Genomic DNA, 21,182 nt, shown 5'->3' on the forward strand with positions numbered 1-21,182 from the left:
TTTTTTTCTAAGCCCCTTTCCAACCTATAACTCTTCTAGCTTGCTCAGTGTGTATTTCACCTTGCCCAGTTCTGCCAAGATTCAAGTGAACAAACGTTTTATATAGCCGCATTGTTTTGGTTTACTGCTTAATAGCTGTTTTTAAGGATCCCTTCAAATCTTCCAATCAAACTACTCAGAAGTTTCATCTATACAGGATCTCTCCTACTGCTCCAAATTATCAATATATGAGCCACAGAAAAGTTTAGAGGAACAAAAGAGGTATTAAATCACCAGTGTTTAGGCAGTAAATCTGTACACTTGGATAAAAACAGAACCAGAGGAGCACAGCCAAATGCAATGATAGGATGCATCTCTCCCATTCCAAAATGGTAGACAGCCTGTAAGCACACTGACAGTGCAGCTTTTGCATTCCTACACTATAATCTGACTTCAAACCAGTGCATCGCTTGGGAAAAGTATACCAAACATCAATGGATTAAAGCAGAAATATGAGTACTTATTTGTTTCATCTTTATTTTTCAAAAATTCTCTCATTCTGAAGGAAAAATAATTACTTGTTGGAAAAAGAGCCCTGAACCGCATAGTGTGGATTCTTCAAGACCAACAGGCCTAATAAGAGAAAAGTAAGAAAAACAACTTTCATAACAAGACTTACCATTTAAAATTCTGCACTATACTAGGAATCTAACTATACAAGATTAATGGAGAATCAGCCAGATCGGATGGAAACTGTAATCACAAAAAACAAACTGTCTGCAATTACTACTCCTAAGAAAGAAACCACTTCTAAAAGGCAAAAAATTAACAAGCAACAACAAGAAGCTGGTAAAATGTGTCAAAAATTAAAACAGTAACAACCTTTAACACTGGAGGATATGAAAACTGCTTTACAACCTTTACAAACAGAAGTGCAGGGTTTCTCTCATAAGCAAACTACATTTGGCTCTGCTCTGGACCAAATTGTGCTTAGGCTAGAACAAAATGAAGCTAACGTTATAGACAATGAGCTAAAAATAAATGAACTGCAACAAAAAGCACAAACCAATGACACCATAATTAAATAATTACAGCAACAAATGCTAGACTTGGAAGCTAGAAGCCGGAAAAATAATTTTATCATAAGAGGTATTCCAGAGAGCTTTGATAATCCACAACTTATTCCAATAATAAAAGAAATACTAAGCTCTCTTCTGACTAATAAAGATCGCCTGGATGAGATAGTGATTGAAAGAGCCCACAGAGCTATAAAGCATACACAGACAAGTGATCTTCCAAGACAAATCTACATCAGACTGCTTAATTCAGCATATGTTCAACAGATACTGTCAGCTTATAAAGTTAAAAAGAATGTTAAATGGAGAGCACATAAAATTACGATTACTCAAGATCTTCCTTTAGAAATTAAACAAAATCGACAGAAACTCAGTAAATACTGCACTTACCTCACTGAAAATAAGATTTGTTTCCAAATGAAATATCCTGCAACTTTAACATTTTATTACATCGAAGAAAAAATATCCCTGGAAACACCTGACCAGGCAAAATCCACCTTTCTGTGTCTCTTCAAAGTAAATTCTGCCTGAGACAACTCTTTTCATATCTTTTGATCCAAAAACAACATTTGGAAGGCTAGACAAGTGCTACAGCTCCAAAGAACTACAGGACAGAAGAATATACCACTCTTATGGAAAACTTCAAGCAAATGGATGTGGAATGTGTTCTAAATAATTCTGCTTACCTGCCTGTAAAGAAAATGTGTTTGCTACACTGTAATACTTACGGTACTGTCTTTTAATAATTGCCTTCTACATTTAAAAGCTGGAAAGTTACCTAACACTGACTGCATGGAGAAACGACTTTAAAGTGCATTTACAGCTTACAAAAAAGGAGTGTTAAACTACATTTAAATAATGGGATATAACCTTTGATGTAATAGTTTAAGTAGTGTAGTTTCAGTTAAAATGTATAATCATTATTCTACTGGCATAATCATTGAGTTGCTTTTAAGTGCGTCTATGAGCAAGGTAGGATGCATCTCTCCCCAAGATGAAATATCTCTGGGAGAAATAGATAAAAGACTGTACTAATAAATCCAAAGACTGAGTTATATCTAGGAGACCTTCCATAGTTCAGTAAGCAATAAATAAATAAACACACACCTCCCAATGCTAGTGAGACAATCCCCCACCTTTGAACGCCTTTGGTTATCTAATGAATGTACACCTAGATTCTAGTTATAAGCCAATACCATAATCCTTTCTTGAAACTGCAAATTCTCAAACTGGCCCTCTTGTGGCTCTGATACTGATGTCTCCAATGGTCTATAAACAGTTGCTAGTGGAAGAAACAGGAAGCTCTATATGATTTAACCAACAAATGGTATCCCCAGTGGGACAGCTATATGCCACATGAAAAAAAATCCTGGACAGCTATATGCCACATGAAAAAAATTCCTGGACAGCAGTATAGCTACATCACTTTTTTGGATAAAGGATAACATCCAACATATCCCAACTTAACTAAATTTGCATACTCCTGGTTAGGCTAATGTGTCTCCTGAAGACAAAGCATTTGTGGGTTGAATTTTCACAGAAAAGCAAAAACTTTAGACCACTTAACAGACATTTTTATCAATTTATACTCCATGAAATTTGTATAGCCCAATATTGCTAGAAATGGTCACTACTAAGAAATGATAGTTACCACCCAGAAATGTCTAAGAGGGAAAGGGGATAAAATCTAGTCAGCTAAAATTTCTGCAAAAAACAGCAATACATTCTTCCCATACAAGCTAGCTGGACACTTCTTAACAAAAGCATTCATTGTATTCCAACTTCCCCTATCAGTCATAAGATCAGCCTTATTTTGAGAACAAATTTTCACAAATAAACCTTCTCTGTTTAAATGGAAAAAAAACATTGTGATTTGTCATATCAACAAAAAGAAATGAAAACACAAACAATAATTCATTAACTTAAAATACAACAGGAAACAGAAATCTTACAACAGAAACAAGGCAAACTTTTTTATACCTTCAACAACTTGTCAATTCCAAGGCATGAATATGACTCATGTAATGAACCCAGAGACACACGCACACAAACGCGCACACACACGCACACGCACACACACACACACACACACACACACACACACACACACACACACACACACACACACACACACACACAAACTCTCTCTCTCTCTAATACTCATGATGGCATATCCCATACAAAAATCAAACTTTACATGAGAATTACCTTTCAAAGGCCTACCCCACCCAAGCAAATATTTAAGCAATAATCCACAACTGTGTGTGGGTATATCAGGATTTACCTACGGTTGGTGTGGTTTGAGCACTGTCTTTATATAAAGGCACCATATTGTTCCTCTGCATTCTTCCTTGTTTACTGATGTACTGCACATACATATGGGACTTATGCTCCCATGCTTGCAGAGTACATCAGTACAGTGCAGAACAGGAAATAGAGAAGACAGAATCTTTATTGCTGCTTTTTCTATTTTTGTTTTTTTTTACCATTTTTTTTTTGAACTGCCAAGATTTTGTGTGAGGGACCATGTAGGCATGCAGGGAAAATCAGGTACACTTCTGATTCTTTAGATTTGCAGAATATACCTGATTTTTCTCGTATTTTGCTCTGTCTCTCAGCATTTACCAATGGAAAATCTGGCCACTCGATACTTCAGCAACAGGACTTTTTTCTATTGGTATATGCTCAATTTACAACGGGCACATGTGCTGGTTTTTGAATAGTAATGAGCAGTTACTGTATAATTTACAATGACATTGCCATGAACAAAAAGTAAATAAACTTGGTAGAAAACATTCCACAGTGCTTTAACTACTCAAAGATCCACTTATGATAATGTGTCTGATCTCCTTTAAGCATCAGGGTCATATGCATTTTCAGTTAGGGGCTTTTTGCAACATATTTTAAACTAAAAGGAACTGCTTTTTTTCCACCAGTGTTGTGCGATTATGAAATTGGTAGTTGTAAGTAAGGGGTTGTTGGGAGGTCTGTCTCTTTTTCAGCAGTTCTAAGTTAGATTTCTCAAAATAGTGGATGAAACTTTAACTTTTGACATGAAGATTCAAATTAAGTAAAATTGTGCTGCTGCTACTGCAGAAATACTCAATGTGCCAGTTCAATAGCAAGACCTTGGCGGAACAAGCTGTTGGGGGGGCGCAAGGATGTCAGTTGGTGAAGGGGAACTCTCAAATTTACAATAAAGTTATCATGTATGTCTCCCTGCTCGATTTGGAAGGTGAGCACTATTAAGTGCTTGTAAAGGAATGCAAGGACTTTTAAATGAGTCTTCTTAAAGGTACATATGGCTAGGTATCATGTTCTCAGCGGCTGCTTGACTAGTACAGATTTCTTTCTATGCAAGGAACTTTGTGTGATACTGCAGCTTCCTTAATGAATGGTGACACCACATTCACTAAATAAAGCTCAGTGTGCAAGAAGGTTGCTACAGTTGCAAGTAAGAGTGGAAAACTGTGGTTCTCAGCTTAAGGAAAACATTTGTTTAGGTCCTCATCTTTGGGTTGAGGGGAGGAGCCACTCTGGGAACTGCCTAGGGTGCTAGATGACCTAGCTATGGCTCTGATCTTTGGTAGTCCAATCCACTGGGAAAGAAAGGATCTTAAAAAGTCAGCTGGTATCCCTGCTTTATCTTGAGATTCATCAGCCTGATACTCTTTCTTCCCCTGTCTGTGACATCTCAAGTGTTCACTAGAGAGCTTGCAAATACAATATACAGGTTATTGTACACAATTAAATGGAGTTTTAGCAGAAGTAAAGGGGTAAAGCCAAAGTCCAGGCTTTCTTATGAATGTAGTTGAGAAGACAAAAAAGAGTCAAGAGAGATATGACACTCAAACTCCTCTGATTCAGTAACAAAAAGCATTAACATATGACCCCCAAGTTCCAGTACACTGATGTCCTGCAGTTTGCTCAACTGTTCTTTAATGTACCTGAAATTATTCAATTGGGTTATTCCTCATGCCCACAGCCATCACTTTTTCTCTGAGGCTACTTATATTTCATGAATAAATAATGTTGCCTTTGTGTATAATCCTCGTAGGCCTTTTTCCTTCCTCATTTTGCTTACGACTTTTTATTCATTTACATGCCTTCTTTATTGCAAATTTTTCTTTATAGCAAGGGCAGTTGCCTCCTTTCATATTTCTTTCCTCCACGATGCTTGACCATTTCCCCTTCCTCATTCCTTGTTTAACTCAGTTCAATGTAGCCTCCAATATTTTCAGTTCCCAATACCCTTCTACACTAGGTGTTATATTTCCCAGCAAATGACAAATGATTGAAGGCTACCTTCCCCTGGTCCCAGATCTTTATTCTATGAATGTTAAACCACAAAGGGAAGTGATCAATAATGGCCAGCGGTTCTATTAGCTCACCCACTGTCACCCCCTCTGCATTAATTACAACTACATCAAGGATATTTCACTTCTTACTTCCTAGCTGATGACCTCACTCTGGTCAGGACGAGCTTCCAGCAATGTATTTACAGGTTTCCTGTCAGCTACTTCATAGTTCACTGCTAGAGAATGAAAGGTTCTCTACGAGTAGCATTCTCCGCCATTTTAATCCATACACACTGTTTTGATTCCGTCATCACCATTCTTTTCTGCACCCAAACGAAAGCACACAAGACCCACTCATCAACAATAACCTGCTTCGCCCAAGCACCAAGCTTAATATCAGTCTTACCTTTCCTTCATCATTAATCTATTTACAATCCTTTTTATTACATTATGAATACATACATATGGGCATCACTGTTCCTGTCACATTCTGAGGTTAGGTGTCACCATTCCCACTTCCTAGTCATGCTTGTCCATATTTGTTTCATGCCTCCAGGAGTACCCTTCCTGTACCACTGTTCACGAACCAGTTCAGCATTTGTCCCCCCCTCACTGCTTCCTGTACAATTATTCATTTTTTCTATGCCTCGTGCTACCGATGCTTTCTTATCGAACTGATGCTACTTCTTGCCTCTATTTCAGTTTAAGAGGGCAGTTATGTTATATTTTTCTAACCCAGATTTCAGAATGCTCATCCCCAGTAGATGTACATACAAGTTTTGGTCTGCAGCATGTCGGATTCTCCCACAGATTCTCTCAGCTACACTGTTCCATCACTCTGATCACAGCATGATTCAGCTACACTGTTCCATCACTCTGATCACAGCATGATTCAAACAGCCACTGAAAGGATGAATATTTTTTTCTGCTACTTTCCTTGACCTGTTTGTTTATGAAACTGACAGGAATTCTAATACTGTTAGCGTGTTGCCTAGGTCCCTGCAGAGGTCACCCCAGTTCTACTGCTCTCCATTGTACAACCTTAACATACCAGCAGCCACCTCATTTGTTCTAACAAACAATCATAAGCCATTTATGCCACAATTTCCTGACTAATTTCAATACAGCAGGTCTACCTCTGCTCAGCACATGCTCTGGCATAGTATCCACTCAAAGTAAACTTCCCCTTCACTTCCTCTTTCACGCGTATATAAACACCACATGTTACGAAACTCCAAATACACCAGTCATTTCTCCAATCTGCTCTTCCTTCTCCCTTTTGCCTTCATCTTCACTCTTTTACAAGCATTCCATGCCATTATTTCAGGACTCCTCGTTGATGCCTTATGCTTTCTAAAGGTCTTCCTTTTACACTTCAAAAGAATTTACTTCCATATGCCTCAGAAAGCTTCACTGGCATAGACTGATAAAGCTCAGACTATGACTCGTGATAGAGAGTAGATAAGCAACTTGGGAACCTGTTAGAGCTGACATGGATAGGATGGTGTGCTTATCCCTGGGCAGGGGAAGGTGGATGATCTGGGTCAGGAGATACCATAACCCCTAGGAGATAAGTCAGGAAGCACAGAACAATGCTGGAGAATGCATTTGGCTTATCAAGTAGCTACTGTATTAACATTCATCACAGCTGCACAGAAGTAGACACTCATACAGGGAAGCGTGGTGGTCCCCACAGTAATGCAAGTCACATGACACTCTCGAATGGAAGAAGTTAGGGTCATGAAAGAAATGTCCTCAGGAAATGTCCACATTGCTGGGCTCATGGTCAGGGCACAGACCACCTCCCTGGCTGCCTGAATCATCCTCCATGCTGATACCCTGAATGAGGAATGGATGGGTTCAAGTCCATTATGGGTGCCTTTTTGGTTGGTTAGGAAAAAATAAAAAGCACACAGAAAATAAATGCTCCTGCCTCTAACTGTTGATGCCCCTAACACAACTGCAGATTCCTTATAATCTGGAGTTTTCCTCTGTAGGTCCAATCTTCCTACCATGTTTTAGATACTCCTGTTGTTGGCCAATTATATAATACCTTACTCACTGTTTTACTGCACCAGTCCATCTTTTTATGTGCCTCAACAGCAACATAAACATGCACAGTCCTTTGCTGTGTCCCCCCATTATGATCTACCTTTTTCAACATTTCCACCATTATCACTTACTAAAATCTTACATTCTTTGGTACTTAAGAGTTCATCAAGAAGGAGGTTTACATTCCACCTACAAACCCCTCAACTTACTTTTCATCACAGTTCTCACATATTCACACATGATCCACAGCCTTAAGCTCTCAAACAGCCTTCCTTGCTCTTTATGTCTCACCACATACTTACTGATGCTCTACTTGTCATATCACCACGATCCCCAGCAACAATAATTTGTCACCTGCCTTCATCTCCTACTGACTTTGTTTCCTCATATCACCGCGATCCCTAGCAACAATAATTTGTCACTTGCCTACATCTCCTACTGACTTTGTTTCCTTTAAAACTTAATGTTTTGTCAAACAAACCATGAATAAGGGTGTTTAATTTTAATAAATGACTGTTTAAAACAGCTAATACAAGTTGAAGCTGGTATGCTACAACATAAAGTAGCAAAGAAGTAAAATCCTTGAGGTGCGACTCTAAATGCAAGTCAGAGCTTCTGAATTATGTGCAAGCTCTTCAGATTGAGAACACACTACTACAAAATTTAACATTTTTAAAAATGCCGAGCTCGCGTTCTCATTCCAGCTGGTCTTTCTTCAAACTATAAAAAAAATTTAGACAACATGTATGCCACAATGCCAGACATTTCCAAATACTAGTTTCAATAGTCCACTGTTTTCTAATTAAAATTAGCACTTTCAGTTGTGCTATAATCAAAGGTTTCGGTCTCAGCTCCAGTCCAAGACTTAAAAAAATAAATCATTATAAGCCATTTAGAATAGCAGACAAATTGTTATTTTTGTTGCTTCTACAAATCCCAGCACTTCTAAGTGCTTAGTTTTAAGAAAAGTTGACTTTAGATTCAAAGTTTCCTTAGTGCTGGAAAATCCATTTTTCACATTAGAAAAAAAGCCATCTATAGTACTACTCTTGTCCCACACTTAGTCATGCTTAGAAGGCACTGCCTTGCCCCACCTTCCCAGTTATGTCTTAACAAAAGGCCAGATGAGGCTGAATATCAGGCAAGCTATATGTCTATTTATGATCCAAGCACATAAACACACCTGGGACAGTGGCACTCGAAAGCTCAGAGGCTGCCATGCATCTAGCTGGACGACTTCTTTTAAACAGAGTAATTTTTCTGTTAGTTTGGTTAGTAAAGTGTCTAACTTCTGACTCAATCATTCCTCAAAGGATTTCAAAGCCACGGTATCATACATAAATGGGCACCTACAAAAAAAAAAAAAAAAAAAAAAAAACCTGGATCTGCAAATTTATTAACTTTGACATACATGAAGGAAATTACTTATTTCCCCATGTAACAAGTCAATGGAGAACTCTATTTGCACAGTTTGATGTCTCCTACTCCCCTACTGACTGTTTAATTTCCACCACACACGTGTCAAACGTCTTGTTTGACCTGTCTTTGTACCACACTAACAAAGTTGCAAACTGACACTGCACATCATGGGTTGTCTGTGATAAGAAAATAGGATACATGAATTTACTAAATGGTATTTATCCATGAGTAAAATATGATACACTTATTTTATTTACATTTGTTTACCAGGAAATTCCGACTGGACACAGGTCCTTTTTCAGCAGATGCCCGGGGAGAAAAGCTCCACATCATGTACATAAATAGAGATACAAAGTTGCAGCAATATGACTTACATTGGATTATAGTAATTTATCACAGCTTACCTTGTATGGTAGTAATTCATCACAGCAGAAAAACCAATATAACTGACACTCAATACAGCAGACATCAAAAAGGCAATGACAGCCAATCCACACAGTATACAGAGAAGGACTAAACCTCCAACTGATAGTAATAAGCCTGTAACAAAAGAAAAAAAACTTTAAAGTTACAGATTCATTAAAACAAAACAAGAGATCTATACAAGTAAACACATTTCAAACTAAATAAGTACACCAGTCATAAGATTTCTCAGTCTATTTTCCTGCAACATTTAATTCGTGTTATGTAGTACAACCTTTACAATACTATGACCAAATTTGCAATTAACATGACCTGCAGTTTACTTAAGAGAGGAATCTCAGTGCTCAACAGAAATTTACTTAAAAAAATGGATTATCTTCCTGAAACCTCAGATAAATTCAATTGCAAATACAGTCATGTCATATATCATAAAGTACAAAGACAGCTCACATCAGCCAGGTTCAGGTAACACATACTATACAGTATGGATGACAACATTCTCCCTATGGTGTTTATGACATATGAATAATTTCAAAAGCAGTAAAAATTACTACACCATATCCATTTAAGGTGTTTTCCTCCAAGAACATGTTTTGCTGTAGCACTGCTCTTTCACTGTACTGCAGACAGTGCAGGCAACAAAGGGTACTGAAGTGATATCTTAATAACTATCCAAACCATATCTCTTTAGTTCTGTCAGAAATAGAACTTGGAAACGATTTCATTATAACAGCACAAAATTAATTCCTGAATACAGTACGAATAGGAGATGCATAGGTTTGGAGCTTCACACTTTAGTTATTTATCCCTCTACCATCTTTTGTTGATTGAGTTAGCCCCACTAGGCCAGTGATCACTTTTCAAGGGTGAATGAGGTAGGATACATACTCACTACAGGAACTTTGGCAAGGGCACCAGCACCAAGGGATTTCCTCTATTTTCAATAAGTGCTGTGAGCTCATATATCCACCTGAGCTACCACTTACTCAGGCACATGGAGTCTCAGTTTAGACAGCACACTCGGGCCAACAGCTCCCACCCATACTTCACGGTCACATCAGTAATGGAAACTTTCACCAAAGCACTTGAGGTGGGAATAGATTTCACAGCCTTATGATCTTCCAGTGTCAATTGTGAGTGTGCTATTTGTTGAACTACTGACACTGCTAAAACTTCTTAACCTCTGTCATTTACATTAACACACTAAGGTTTATTTTTATTAAAAAAATGAACAGGTTTAATGTAATAAGCAATCAGATATTAAATGTGTGACAGGTGGAGGAAGAGTCACTCTTAGCCCGAGATGTACTTCTTGCATTACAGGTAGTTTTATTTGAAAATGGAGACGAAAGGTAAAGTAAATGTATTTGTTAATCTCAATAGCTGAAGATGTAGGCCAAATTTTTATTTTTTTATTTTATTTTACATTTGTTGACCGGGAAATTCTGACTAGATATATGTCTATTTTCAGCAGAGGCCCGGGGAGAAAAGCTCCAAGGCATAAAAAAAAATGAAAAACAAGAAACAGTGATCACATCAAAGCTCCAAGATATGAAAAATGAAAAAAGTACATAGTGAACATATAATAACGATCTAAATATCATTGATAGTCATTTATAGTTAAAACATTTTGTAAAATAGATACATTTTTTTTTTTTATTTGTTCCTTAGGAAGTGTGTTTCTTCAGTAGGTTAGTAGAGAGAAAAACAAAGCAGTGGGGAGGTATTCCAGCTGGGGAAGTAGTCAGGCGAGAGGAATAGTGTCAGTCTGTGTTGGTGCAAGGGCATAACCACTGTGATTCTAGGAAGAGTTTTAGTTGCTTCTTAAACAGTGGGGTGGATGAGAGGGATGTTAGTTCACATGGAAGCTTGTTCCAAGTGTTACCAACAGAGTTAGTGAACAGGCAATCCCCAGATTTGTTGTTGGACTAGATACTAGTACCCTATTTGCAGATCTTAGGGTAGTTGGATTTTTGTATTGGCTAATAAGGTTGCAGAGAATGGGCATATTTGTGGAATGATGCAGAATCTTGAGTGATTGTATGCTGCTGTATAAGAAGCTGACTTTGTAGTTCTAGCCATCCTAATTGAGATTCTGACAGTGATGGGTTCTAAATGGGGATCCAGTGGCAAATCTGGCTATGTTATTATAAGATGTTGCCAGTTTGCTGATATTGCTTTTGGAGAGGTTTGTATAGATTGGGGATGCATAGAGAAGGGTAGAGATTAGGTGTGTTTGGGTGATAGCAGACCTAGTAGAAGCTATGAGAAACGGTTTGAGTTTATAAAGGAAACCAAGTTTTCTATTAACTGATCTAATAATTTGTCAAAGTTTAGATTAGTATCAATAGTCACACCTAGCAGCTTGGTGGCCAAGTCGGAAGCTATTTTAGCCCCATTGTTGGATGCGACTGTAAAGTTAATAGCAGGGGACTTTGATGTGGGAGAGAATAATAATAATTTGTTTTTTGGGGGTTAAGGAGGAGACAGCGTTGATGGAACCAGTTTTCGACTAAGTTAAATACTGTTTGGGTCTTGGTTTGAAGCTCTGCAGGTGATGAGGTGCTACATATTAATGTGGAGTCGTCAGCATATTGTATACAGGTGACCTGTGGGATGGATGTTTTGAGATCATTAATGAAAATAGTAAAGAGGAGAGGTCCCAGAATGGAGCCTTGAGGGACACCAAGGGAGATAGGGAGTTGAGTGGATAGCGTTTTGTCCCAAAGTACTGCTTGGAGTCTATTTTCTAAGTAGGATTTAAACCACTGGACTGTTTGGGTGTCAAATGAGAAAGACCTTAGGACATCTGATAACAGTTGATGATTCAACATGTCAAATGCTTTGGAGAGGTCAATGAAGAGGGCTGAGGACAGTAAGTTGTTGTTACGGTTTTTATTAATGCAGTCTGAGAAGGATAGGAGTGCTGTTGTAGTACTATGGGATGGTCTAAAGCCATGCTGGCAGTCCACTAGTAGATGGTTTTGGAGGAGATGATCAAGTAATTGATGATAAATACATCTCTCCATAAATTTTGCTAAAGGGGAAAGTAGGGCTATGGGGCGGAAGTTAGAGAGTTCATTTGAGTTACCTCCCTTGTGGAGTGGAACAATGTGTGAGACTTTCCATAGATAGGGGATGGAACATTCTGTTATGGTTCTCTTAATTAATATGAAAATTGGGTAGGCAAGTACTCCAGCTGCCATTTGCAGGTATTCAGCTGGTAGGAGGTCAGCTGATGGTGTGCAAGGTTTAAGTTTAAAAAGTAGGTTGTGTATAACGGATGTTTGGACAGGTTGGAGGTGTAATGTGTGGGGTAAGTTGGTTGGCAGGGGTGAGTCAGCTGTGGTAACAGGTGGTATGGGCGGTAGGGTACTGGCTAATGATTGGACTGTTTCAGAGAAATATTTGTTAAAAGTATGCGCAATTTGGCTGGGAGAGTTCTGATTCAAATTAGTGGGGGTAGGTGTTTTGGCGTGTCCAGGGTGGAGCAATTTGTTTATTCCTGACCAGAATTTTTGTGGGTTTTGATGTTGGGTCTGTTGGAATGTGAGGTAATATTTTTTTTTATCAAGGAATATTCATTTTTTGTGACATTTCTAAGCTGTGTAAAGTTTAGGTGATCAGTAGAGTTTTTAGTATGTCTCCATTTGGTCCAGGCTTTATTTCTCAGTCTCATTTTTTGCCTTGTTTCATTTGTGAGCCAAGGAGCAGGTTTGTTCCTAATTCTAACAGTGCGAGAGGGAGCATGGTGTTCCAGAATTTGTAAGAATTTACTGTTAAAGTATGAGACTGCTTCATCAAGAGGTAGGGATTTTAGGGGTGACCAATTGCACGCTTTAAGCTTAGCTTGAAAGTTAACTGGGTTTAGATTTTTCTTGTTACGTGTAATTCTACAGTTAATTTGGTTGGGGATTGAGGTCTTTTGTCTGGATATGAAGATCTGAGAGTGGTCACTAATATCAGGGAGTAAGCCTGTTTTGTAGACTTGGGGATTACTGTTCACTAGTATCCAATCTAAGGTGGTTTGTTTGTTGTTAGGTTTATGGGTTCTGGTAGGGGAGGTGATGGTTTGATGACATCCATAAAGATTGATGAGAGTAGCTGGACTTCCAGAAGTACACTTTTCCAGTCAATATTAAAATCCAAGGAGTATGGTTTCTTGTGGGAAGGAGGTGGAGAGCCAGCTAAGGGTGTTTAAGAGTATTTATGTTATGCATGTCTCTGCATCTCTCAATGCTGTCAAAAGATTGAGGCATTGGTAGTTTCAAACACTAATTAACAGATGATACAAGAACATATATTTGATGCTGTGCTGTGTGTGTGCATGATACTCATTAGGCTTTACTGCAGTGAACCTAGGCTGGCTCAATCCCATTACAGTAAGTGAATGTCATCTGCTCACTCCCATCCTGTCTCTGCAACCCCTCCAGCTCACATGCCATTTATAAAAGAACTTTAGCTGAAAATGTGGGTAAATGAAGAATGTTTTAGGTTTCATAACAGGGAGCAAATAAGACAAAGCATTATGAATAAGTTTTTTTCCACTAAAAGTGACATTCACCATGTTTTAACCAACACATTAACATTTACTAAACACCAACATAAATTTACAGCAATCAGGTTTTTTGAAGGCAAACTGTCTATCTCCATGGTGCAGAGGGATGGAGCCTTAATTGTGACCCAAGCGACAAGGGTTTGACTAGTGGCCTTGGCATGGGAAGAGCCAAGCAGAGATGGAGATGTGTGAAAGGGAGTGGCCTTGCTTGCTTCTCTGGGGGTTGAGTGCAGTAGGATATGTGCAGCCAGTGGGGGCACAGTGGATGGTTCTACGTTCCTTGCCTAGCCGGTGTTAGGCAGCCACCGAACCGTAAGCCGTGGGGAGTCCCCGATTATCTCCCAGCAAATGAGGGACCTCATGTAGCAGCGCAGGTTTCTCCAGCTTCTCTGTTCATTTCAGCACCCCGTGGAAATCCGCAGAAATGTATGACGTGACGTCACCGATCGTCAAATCACAAACTTTTTTCCGTCTCTTTTTTTTTTAAACTTGCCTATAAGCTGCATTCAATCAGAGTCACTTCAGTGAAGTAGGGACCTGAATTATGCAGCAACGAGGGAAGTAAGTTGACTTTTTTTTCACAAGGAAGTGCTTGTGGGACCTCACCTACGTTCTCTACAGGCATTATTTATGAAAGAATGGGAGTGTATCCTGGAGAAAAAGATTCTCGACTAGAGGCCATTTTTATTGTTGGGAATTGAAGGAGAGCAGGAAGGATGTAGAAAAGAAAAAAGAAGTTATGTCTTACCATAACGTTCCATCTGTATTGTTGATCCTCATTCAGTCATTACGTATGGGTATCGGTTCCAAGCTCGGAACCAAGCCGGCCATTTTCCAAGCTCGCTTCAGCTTCAAACTCTCGAGCTAAACTCTTACCCACACTTCCCCTCTCCCTGTTACCTCAGATTGAGTTTGCAAGTTAACGAAGGTAGTGGCTACCTCTGGTCAAATAACCTAAGAGAACTGGATGGTGAGATCCACTAGACATCACAGGAGGGGGAAGGAGGGAGGGTCATAATGACTGGATGAGGATCAATAATACAGATGGAACTTTATGGTAAGACATAACTTCTTTATCTGATATTGTTAATCCTCGTTCATTCCTTACGTATGCGACAGAGTCCCCGGCTACCTCTATTCCTGGGAGGCTCTCATGGAAGGACATTCCTGAGCACCATAGAACTGAAAGATGCTCTTCCCCTGGAGGCCAAATCCAATTTGTAATGACTGATGAAGGTATGAGGCATAGCCAAATTAGCAGCTGCACAGATGTCATGTAAAGAAGCTCTGGTATGGAAGGCAGCAGAAGGTGCCACTGACCTTGTTGAATGAGCTTTCATGGTAGTAGGCAATGAGATATTATAAATATAGGTCACACAGTCCCCATCTAGCTAATGTGACCTTTGCAACAGCCGATCCTTATCTGGGTCCAGAAAAGGCCAAAAATAACTGGTCAGGTTTAAAAAAGGGTTTAGTCCTGTTTAGGTAAAAACGGATTTGCCTGTGTATATATCAAGGGTATGTAGGCAATACTCTCCTCTGTTTAAATGGTTGGGAAAGAAAACTGAAAATTCAATGGTTTGATTAATGGACATTTCAGAGATCACTTTAGGCAGAAATGACAGATTAGTTCCGAGAGACACTCTATCTCTATGAAAAATCAAGTATGGACTCTTGATACATAAAGCTTGAAGTTCAGAAATATGTCTGGCAGAAGTAATAGCAACCAAAAACAAGGTTTTCCATGACAAATACTTGAGGTCGCAAGAAGAAGCTGGTTCAAAAGGTGCCATTGTCAGAGCTTGTAGAACTAATGATACATCCCATGGTTGAACAGGTTCTCTAAAAGGTGGCTTCAGATGATTCACACCTTTTATGAAGGTCTTGCACAATTTATGGGACATAAGAGAGGAATCTTGAATACCCTCATGAAAATTAGAAATTGCAGCCAAATGAACTCTAATGGTAGAGGCTGATAGACCCGATTGAAACAGGTCGGCCAGATAGTTTAGTAGTTTAGTATTATTGATACTGGTGCTGAAAAGGGGTCTACTTGTTTATCTTTCAGCCAACAGGTAAATCTTTTCCACTTGCTCAGATAAGTAATTCTAGTGGAGGACTTATGAGTAGCAATGAGAATATCACGTACTGGTAAAGAAAGATCATTCTGCCAGGCAATCAAGGGAATTGGAGTAGCCAAGCCGTTAGCTTCAGGCTGTTCAGTTTGGGATGAATCAGGTTCTGTGGGTGGGAGATCAACTCTGGGATTGGATGGAAGATCCATGTTCGATCTAGTAGGCGAGGCCAAAGGAATGGGAACCAAATCTGTTGTGGCCAATATGGTGCTATGAGGATTACCTTGCTGTTCAACCGCTGGGCTTTCTTCAGAAACTGGGGAATGAGAGGAAAGGGCGGAAATGCATAGAGAAGACCCGAGGGCCAATCATGGACTACAGCGTCCCTGGGTGACTGTCCCGGAGGGGGAATCAGGGCGAAGTAGTTGCTGCATTTGTAGTTGGCCGGGGATACAAAAAGATCGCAGCAAGGACGGCCCCAGCGGTGGAAGATCTCTGCCGCTATCAAGGGATTCAGGGACCACTCGTGAGGTTGCAGAATGCACCTGCTGAGTCTGTCTGCTATCACGTTGGAACTCCTGGGAATGTGCGTTGCTAGAAGAAAACGGTTGGTAGCCATTGCCCATTGCCATATCCTCATGGCCTCTCGACAAAGGGGGTAAGATTTGGTTCCACCTTGCTTGCTGATGTACTAGACCACCGCCATGTTTTCTGATTGAATCACAATTGTCCCAGACAGCAGCAGGGGATGGAATGCTTGCAACGCCAGAAGCACTGCCCTCAGCAATAGAACATTTATATGCAGATGGGCCTCCGGTTGGGACCAAGTGTCTTGGACAGTCTGTCCCTGACATAGCCCCCACCCCATCAGGGAGGCATCCATGGTCACTGTGGCCTTGGGTTGCTGGGGGGAAAAGGGGCGAGACCATTGAGAGAGATTGTGTGTCATCCACCAATTTAAATCCTGTTTGCACCTGTGGGTTACTCGAATCATGGCTAAAAGAGGATGCTGAAAAGGATACCACTGGGTAAGCAGTAGCCATTGTAGAAGCCTCATGTGAAACCTGGCTAGGGGAACAGTGGTGATGGAGGCTGCCATGGAACCCAACAGCTGTAGAACTGAGTGAGCCGTGGATTTTTCCTTTGAAAGGATTGGAATTAGTTGTTGCTTTATCCTTAAAATTCTGTGCTCTGGAATATCCGCTCTCCAGTTTTTTGTGTCCAAGAGAACCTCTATGAATTCTGCCGACTGAGATGGGGTGAGATTGGATTTTTGCCAGTTTTTGGTTATGCCTAGCCTTTGAGCAACGAGGAGAGAGTATGCCAGGGCTTTTTCCAGTAGATGTTTGGTGGGGGCGGAAATTAGCCAGTCGTCTAGGTACGGAAAAACCTGGAATCCTTGAAGTCGCAAGTGAGCTGTGACAACTGCCATGCACTTTGTGAACACTCTGGGGGCTGTAGAGAGTCCGAAGGGCAGTACTCTGACTGGTAGTGACTGGCTCCCACACGAAGTGTAGAAATCTTCTTGATGGCCTGTCCACCTTTATGTGGTAGTACGCATCTTGAAGATCTATAGAGCACATCCAATCTTCTTTTTCCAAAAGCAGGAGGATAGACTGTACAGTGACCATCTGGAATTTTTGTACTCTCACAAACTTGTTCAATACACTGGAGGTCCAAAATTGGTCTCCAGTCCCTGGTTTTCTTTGGCACCAAAAATAGTCTTGAGTAGAATCCGGATCCTATCTGATCTGGAGGGACTATATGGAGGACTCTTTTTCTTAGCAGCTTTTCTATCTGTAGTGCTGCTTCTTCCCTCTGACTGGGTGGAACGTCAGGAAGATTTTTTGATGGGATGAGACAAGGATCGAAGGGGATATGATAACCTCTGTTTATGATCCTTTGTACCCAAGAATCGGTGGTGATGGTTAGCCAGGCAGAAGGGTACAAGGAGAAACGTCCCCCAACCACCTCCAGAAGAAAGGAGTTGGCCTGCTCTTCAGGAGCGCTGGTAGGATTGACCAGGAAAAGAATCCCTGGAACCCTGGTTACACGGTCCCCCTCTGCCCCAAAAGCAGCGTCTTCCCTGTGAGTTTCCCTCTCTGCCTCTGGGGGAAAACTCAGCCTGTGTGTCATGGAAAAGACCCCGAGACTTCTTGAACCATATCTTCCCACTCTTTTGGTTTCGGGAGAAAGCATGTTGAGGGGAAGAATAACGGACATCTACAGCAGAAAGGGTCTTACCGTCTTGTTCACATCTAGCCAGTGTACTTTTAACTTTGGGCCCAAACAACGAGGAGGGCTCAATGGGGGCATTAAGAAAGGAAGACTTAAAAGGTTCCACAAAGTTGCACAAGCGCATCCAGGCTTGTCGTCTCAAGACCGCAGCTGAACCCACCGCTCTAGCTGCTCCTTCTGATGTGTGAGATATCAATCGCATAGAGGAGTTAGATATAGACTCAATGGTGGCTAGCTGAGAGGCCACTTTGTCACGGACCTCATCAGATACTGCACCAGCCAAGGTTTCAGAGAGCTCAGAGAACAGATCCCTTTGAAACCTGGTAAAATGTGCCATATAATTCAGGGACCTGATAGCAAAGGTCGCTGAAGCAAAAGTGCGCTTCCCTATTCTGTCCAGGGCCCGGGACTCTGTTAGGTGGATGGACAGTCTGTTTTTTTTCTTCTGCCAGATCCTTTTTTGTTGCGGCCGCCATCACCAAAGCATTTACAGGAAGACCCTTGGACCAATGGGGATCTGAAGCAGGAGGGGACAAGATCTTATCAGGCCTCCGGGGAATAGCTTCAACAGTATCAGGGGCCTTCCAAGCACTTGACAAGTTCATCGGCAGGTAGAGTAACCCAAGAGGTAGGGGGCCAGGCGCAAAAAGCCTGCAGGAACACAGATTCCTCAGGGGTCTGATTAGAGGGCTGCCAGTCACCTGACTGTTTCAGGATTTCAAGGATATCGCCAAAGGATACCTCAGAGGGTGACCGAGGGGATCCTTCCCCCTCATCAAAATCTGTGTCTTCGGTGAGAGACTCCTCTGAGGAGTCCATGTGCTTCCTCTTGCACAAACTTTTCTGGTGGCCCTCCTCAGCGGGAGAAGCTGGGGAAGACAACAAAAAAGGGGATTCTTGAGTGAATATGTCCTAAGGCCCTTGCACCCAGTGTCCGCTAGGTGTGACTTGTGAAACCAGTGTACCAGAGGAGGGCAGAGGTATAGACAGTCCAGTATCACCAGCAGCAACGAAAGCCTTCTCCATCAGTTGGAAGGCTGGTCCACCTAGAGAGGAGTGTATGTTGAGGACAGGGGGCACTCCTCCCCTAAGTAGCTCAGCCTGCCGACTCGGAGTACCTGGATGGCTGTGGAAAGTACAGTTGTGTACACCTACCATAAATGTAGATGTTCGAGTGTCTTCACTGTTGCAGTCATAACTGTAGGGTGCTCCTGCCGGCAGGCAGCCCGAGGTCGGCCAGAATCCCAAAGTCTGGGTCCGGCGTCGGCTGTACAATCCAGTACCCTGACGTCAGTACGCTCTGGTACATAGCCCTCAGCCGACGCCATCTTCTCCAGCCTTTCTTGCCCTAGATGTCAGAAGTCCCCAATAGATCATAAATGAATCTCACTAGGAAATACAAATACACCACAAAAGAGAGAAAAAGAGGGGATAGGAGGGAGGGGAAACACCGACTGCAACAGTGAAGACACTCGAACATCTACATTTATGGTAGGTGTACACAACTGTACTATGTTCATCGTGTTTCACTGTTGCAGTCATAACTGTAGGGTGGAATCCCAAAGCAGTGAAAAAGGGAGGAGGTTTAGACAGAAGAAGGGGCAGCCAGAAGACCCTGCAAAACAGCAGAGGCAAAGCCTGCCCTGGTCTTAGAATACAAAGGGAGATTGTAGTGCTTGGAAAAAGTATGCACAGAACTCCAAGTGGCAGCTTCCAAGATATCCTTGGTAGGAACTCCCCTGAGAAAAGCTGTAGAAGTAGCAGCTGCTCTAGTAGAATGACTTCTCACAGTACCTGGAAATTGTTTCCCATGATGAGTGTAACAAAACCTTATTCCATAAGAAATCCATTTGGAAATAGTTTGTTTAGAAATAGCCTTTCCAAGAGAACTGGAGGCAAAAGAAACAAACAATTGGTTAGATTTTCTGAACTCTTTAGTCTTGTCCAAATAAAATCGTAACTGTCTGTGCACGTCCAAGGAATGTAAAATCCTTTCCCCTTTATTCTGAGGATTAGGAAAGAAGGTAGGAAGGCGAATTGTTTGATTCAAAGCCACTTTCAAAATCACCTTAGGCATGAAAGTAGGATTGGTCCTCAAGGATACTCTGTCCTGGTGGAAAATAAGGTATGGTTCCACAGCCATGAGAGCTTGCAACTCTGAGACCCTTCTGGCAGAAGTCAAAGCTAACAAAAGAACTGTCTTCCAAGATAAAAACTTAATATCAGAAGATGCAGCAGGCTCAAAAGGAGGCAAAGTAAGTTTTTCTAAAACATAATTAAGATCCCAAGCAGGAACAGGAGGGGTCCTGGGAGGTCTTAAATTCTTAGCCCCTCTCAAGAATTGTCTCACCAGAGGATGAGAAAAAACAGGGGGATCAGTAGTGAAATGAGCAGAAATAGCAGAAGCATGAATCTTAATGGAAGAAAAGGAAAGTCCATTAGACAAAAGATCCGAGAGGTAAAGCAAAATAGAAGAGAGATCAGGTACCAGAGGGTCCAAACCTCGGTCCTGCATCCAAATGCAAAATCTCTTCCATTTAGAGGCATAGGATTTCCTAGTGCTAGGCCGTCTAGCTTCCAAAAGAACATCCAAAACTTGTTTGGGAAGACTAGAAGAAATCAAATTCCTTTGAAGAGCCAAGCTGCCAGGCAAAGAGTCTTGAGATTGGAATGTAGCAACTAACCCTGATGCTTAAACAGAAGAGAAGGGTTCAGAGGAAGGATCCAAGGAGGCTCCAAGAACAGGTGCTTTAAAGTTGGATACCAAAACTGTCGAGGCCAATTTGGAGCAATCAAGATGAGGAACTTGGGCTTGTCCTGTTTTATCTTTAGTAATACCCGAGGAAGTAGAGGAAGAGGAGGGAAGGCATATCCCGAAAGGTTTCTCCAGCTGAAGGACAGGGCATCCACTTTCCAAGCCGTTTTGTGGAAAGACCTGGTGCAAAAGAGAGGCAGCTGATGATTGAGATGGGATGCAAACAGATCTATCTGGGGGCATCCCCAAACTGCAGTAATCCTGTTGAATAAGTTGGTGTCTAGCATCCATTCGTGAGGATCTAAAATG

The 21,182-nt window shown here is 41.1% G+C and overlaps 1 protein-coding gene across 1 annotated transcript in view; it reads right to left on the reverse strand.

Moving 5' to 3' along the window:
* Positions 1-21,182, reverse strand: part of LDAF1 (lipid droplet assembly factor 1) — a 218,101-nt gene that overhangs the window by 87,483 nt on the left and 109,436 nt on the right. Inside the window, exon 4 of the mRNA XM_044089510.1 lies at positions 9,229-9,364. Coding sequence (XP_043945445.1) covers positions 9,229-9,364 — 136 coding nt within the window. The remainder of the gene's footprint in view (positions 1-9,228; positions 9,365-21,182) is intronic.

This window comes from Protopterus annectens, chromosome 12.part0, assembly GCF_019279795.1.
Source record: "Protopterus annectens isolate FY-2018-M chromosome 12.part0, PAN1.0, whole genome shotgun sequence".
Classification (NCBI taxonomy): Eukaryota; Metazoa; Chordata; order Ceratodontiformes; family Protopteridae; genus Protopterus; species Protopterus annectens.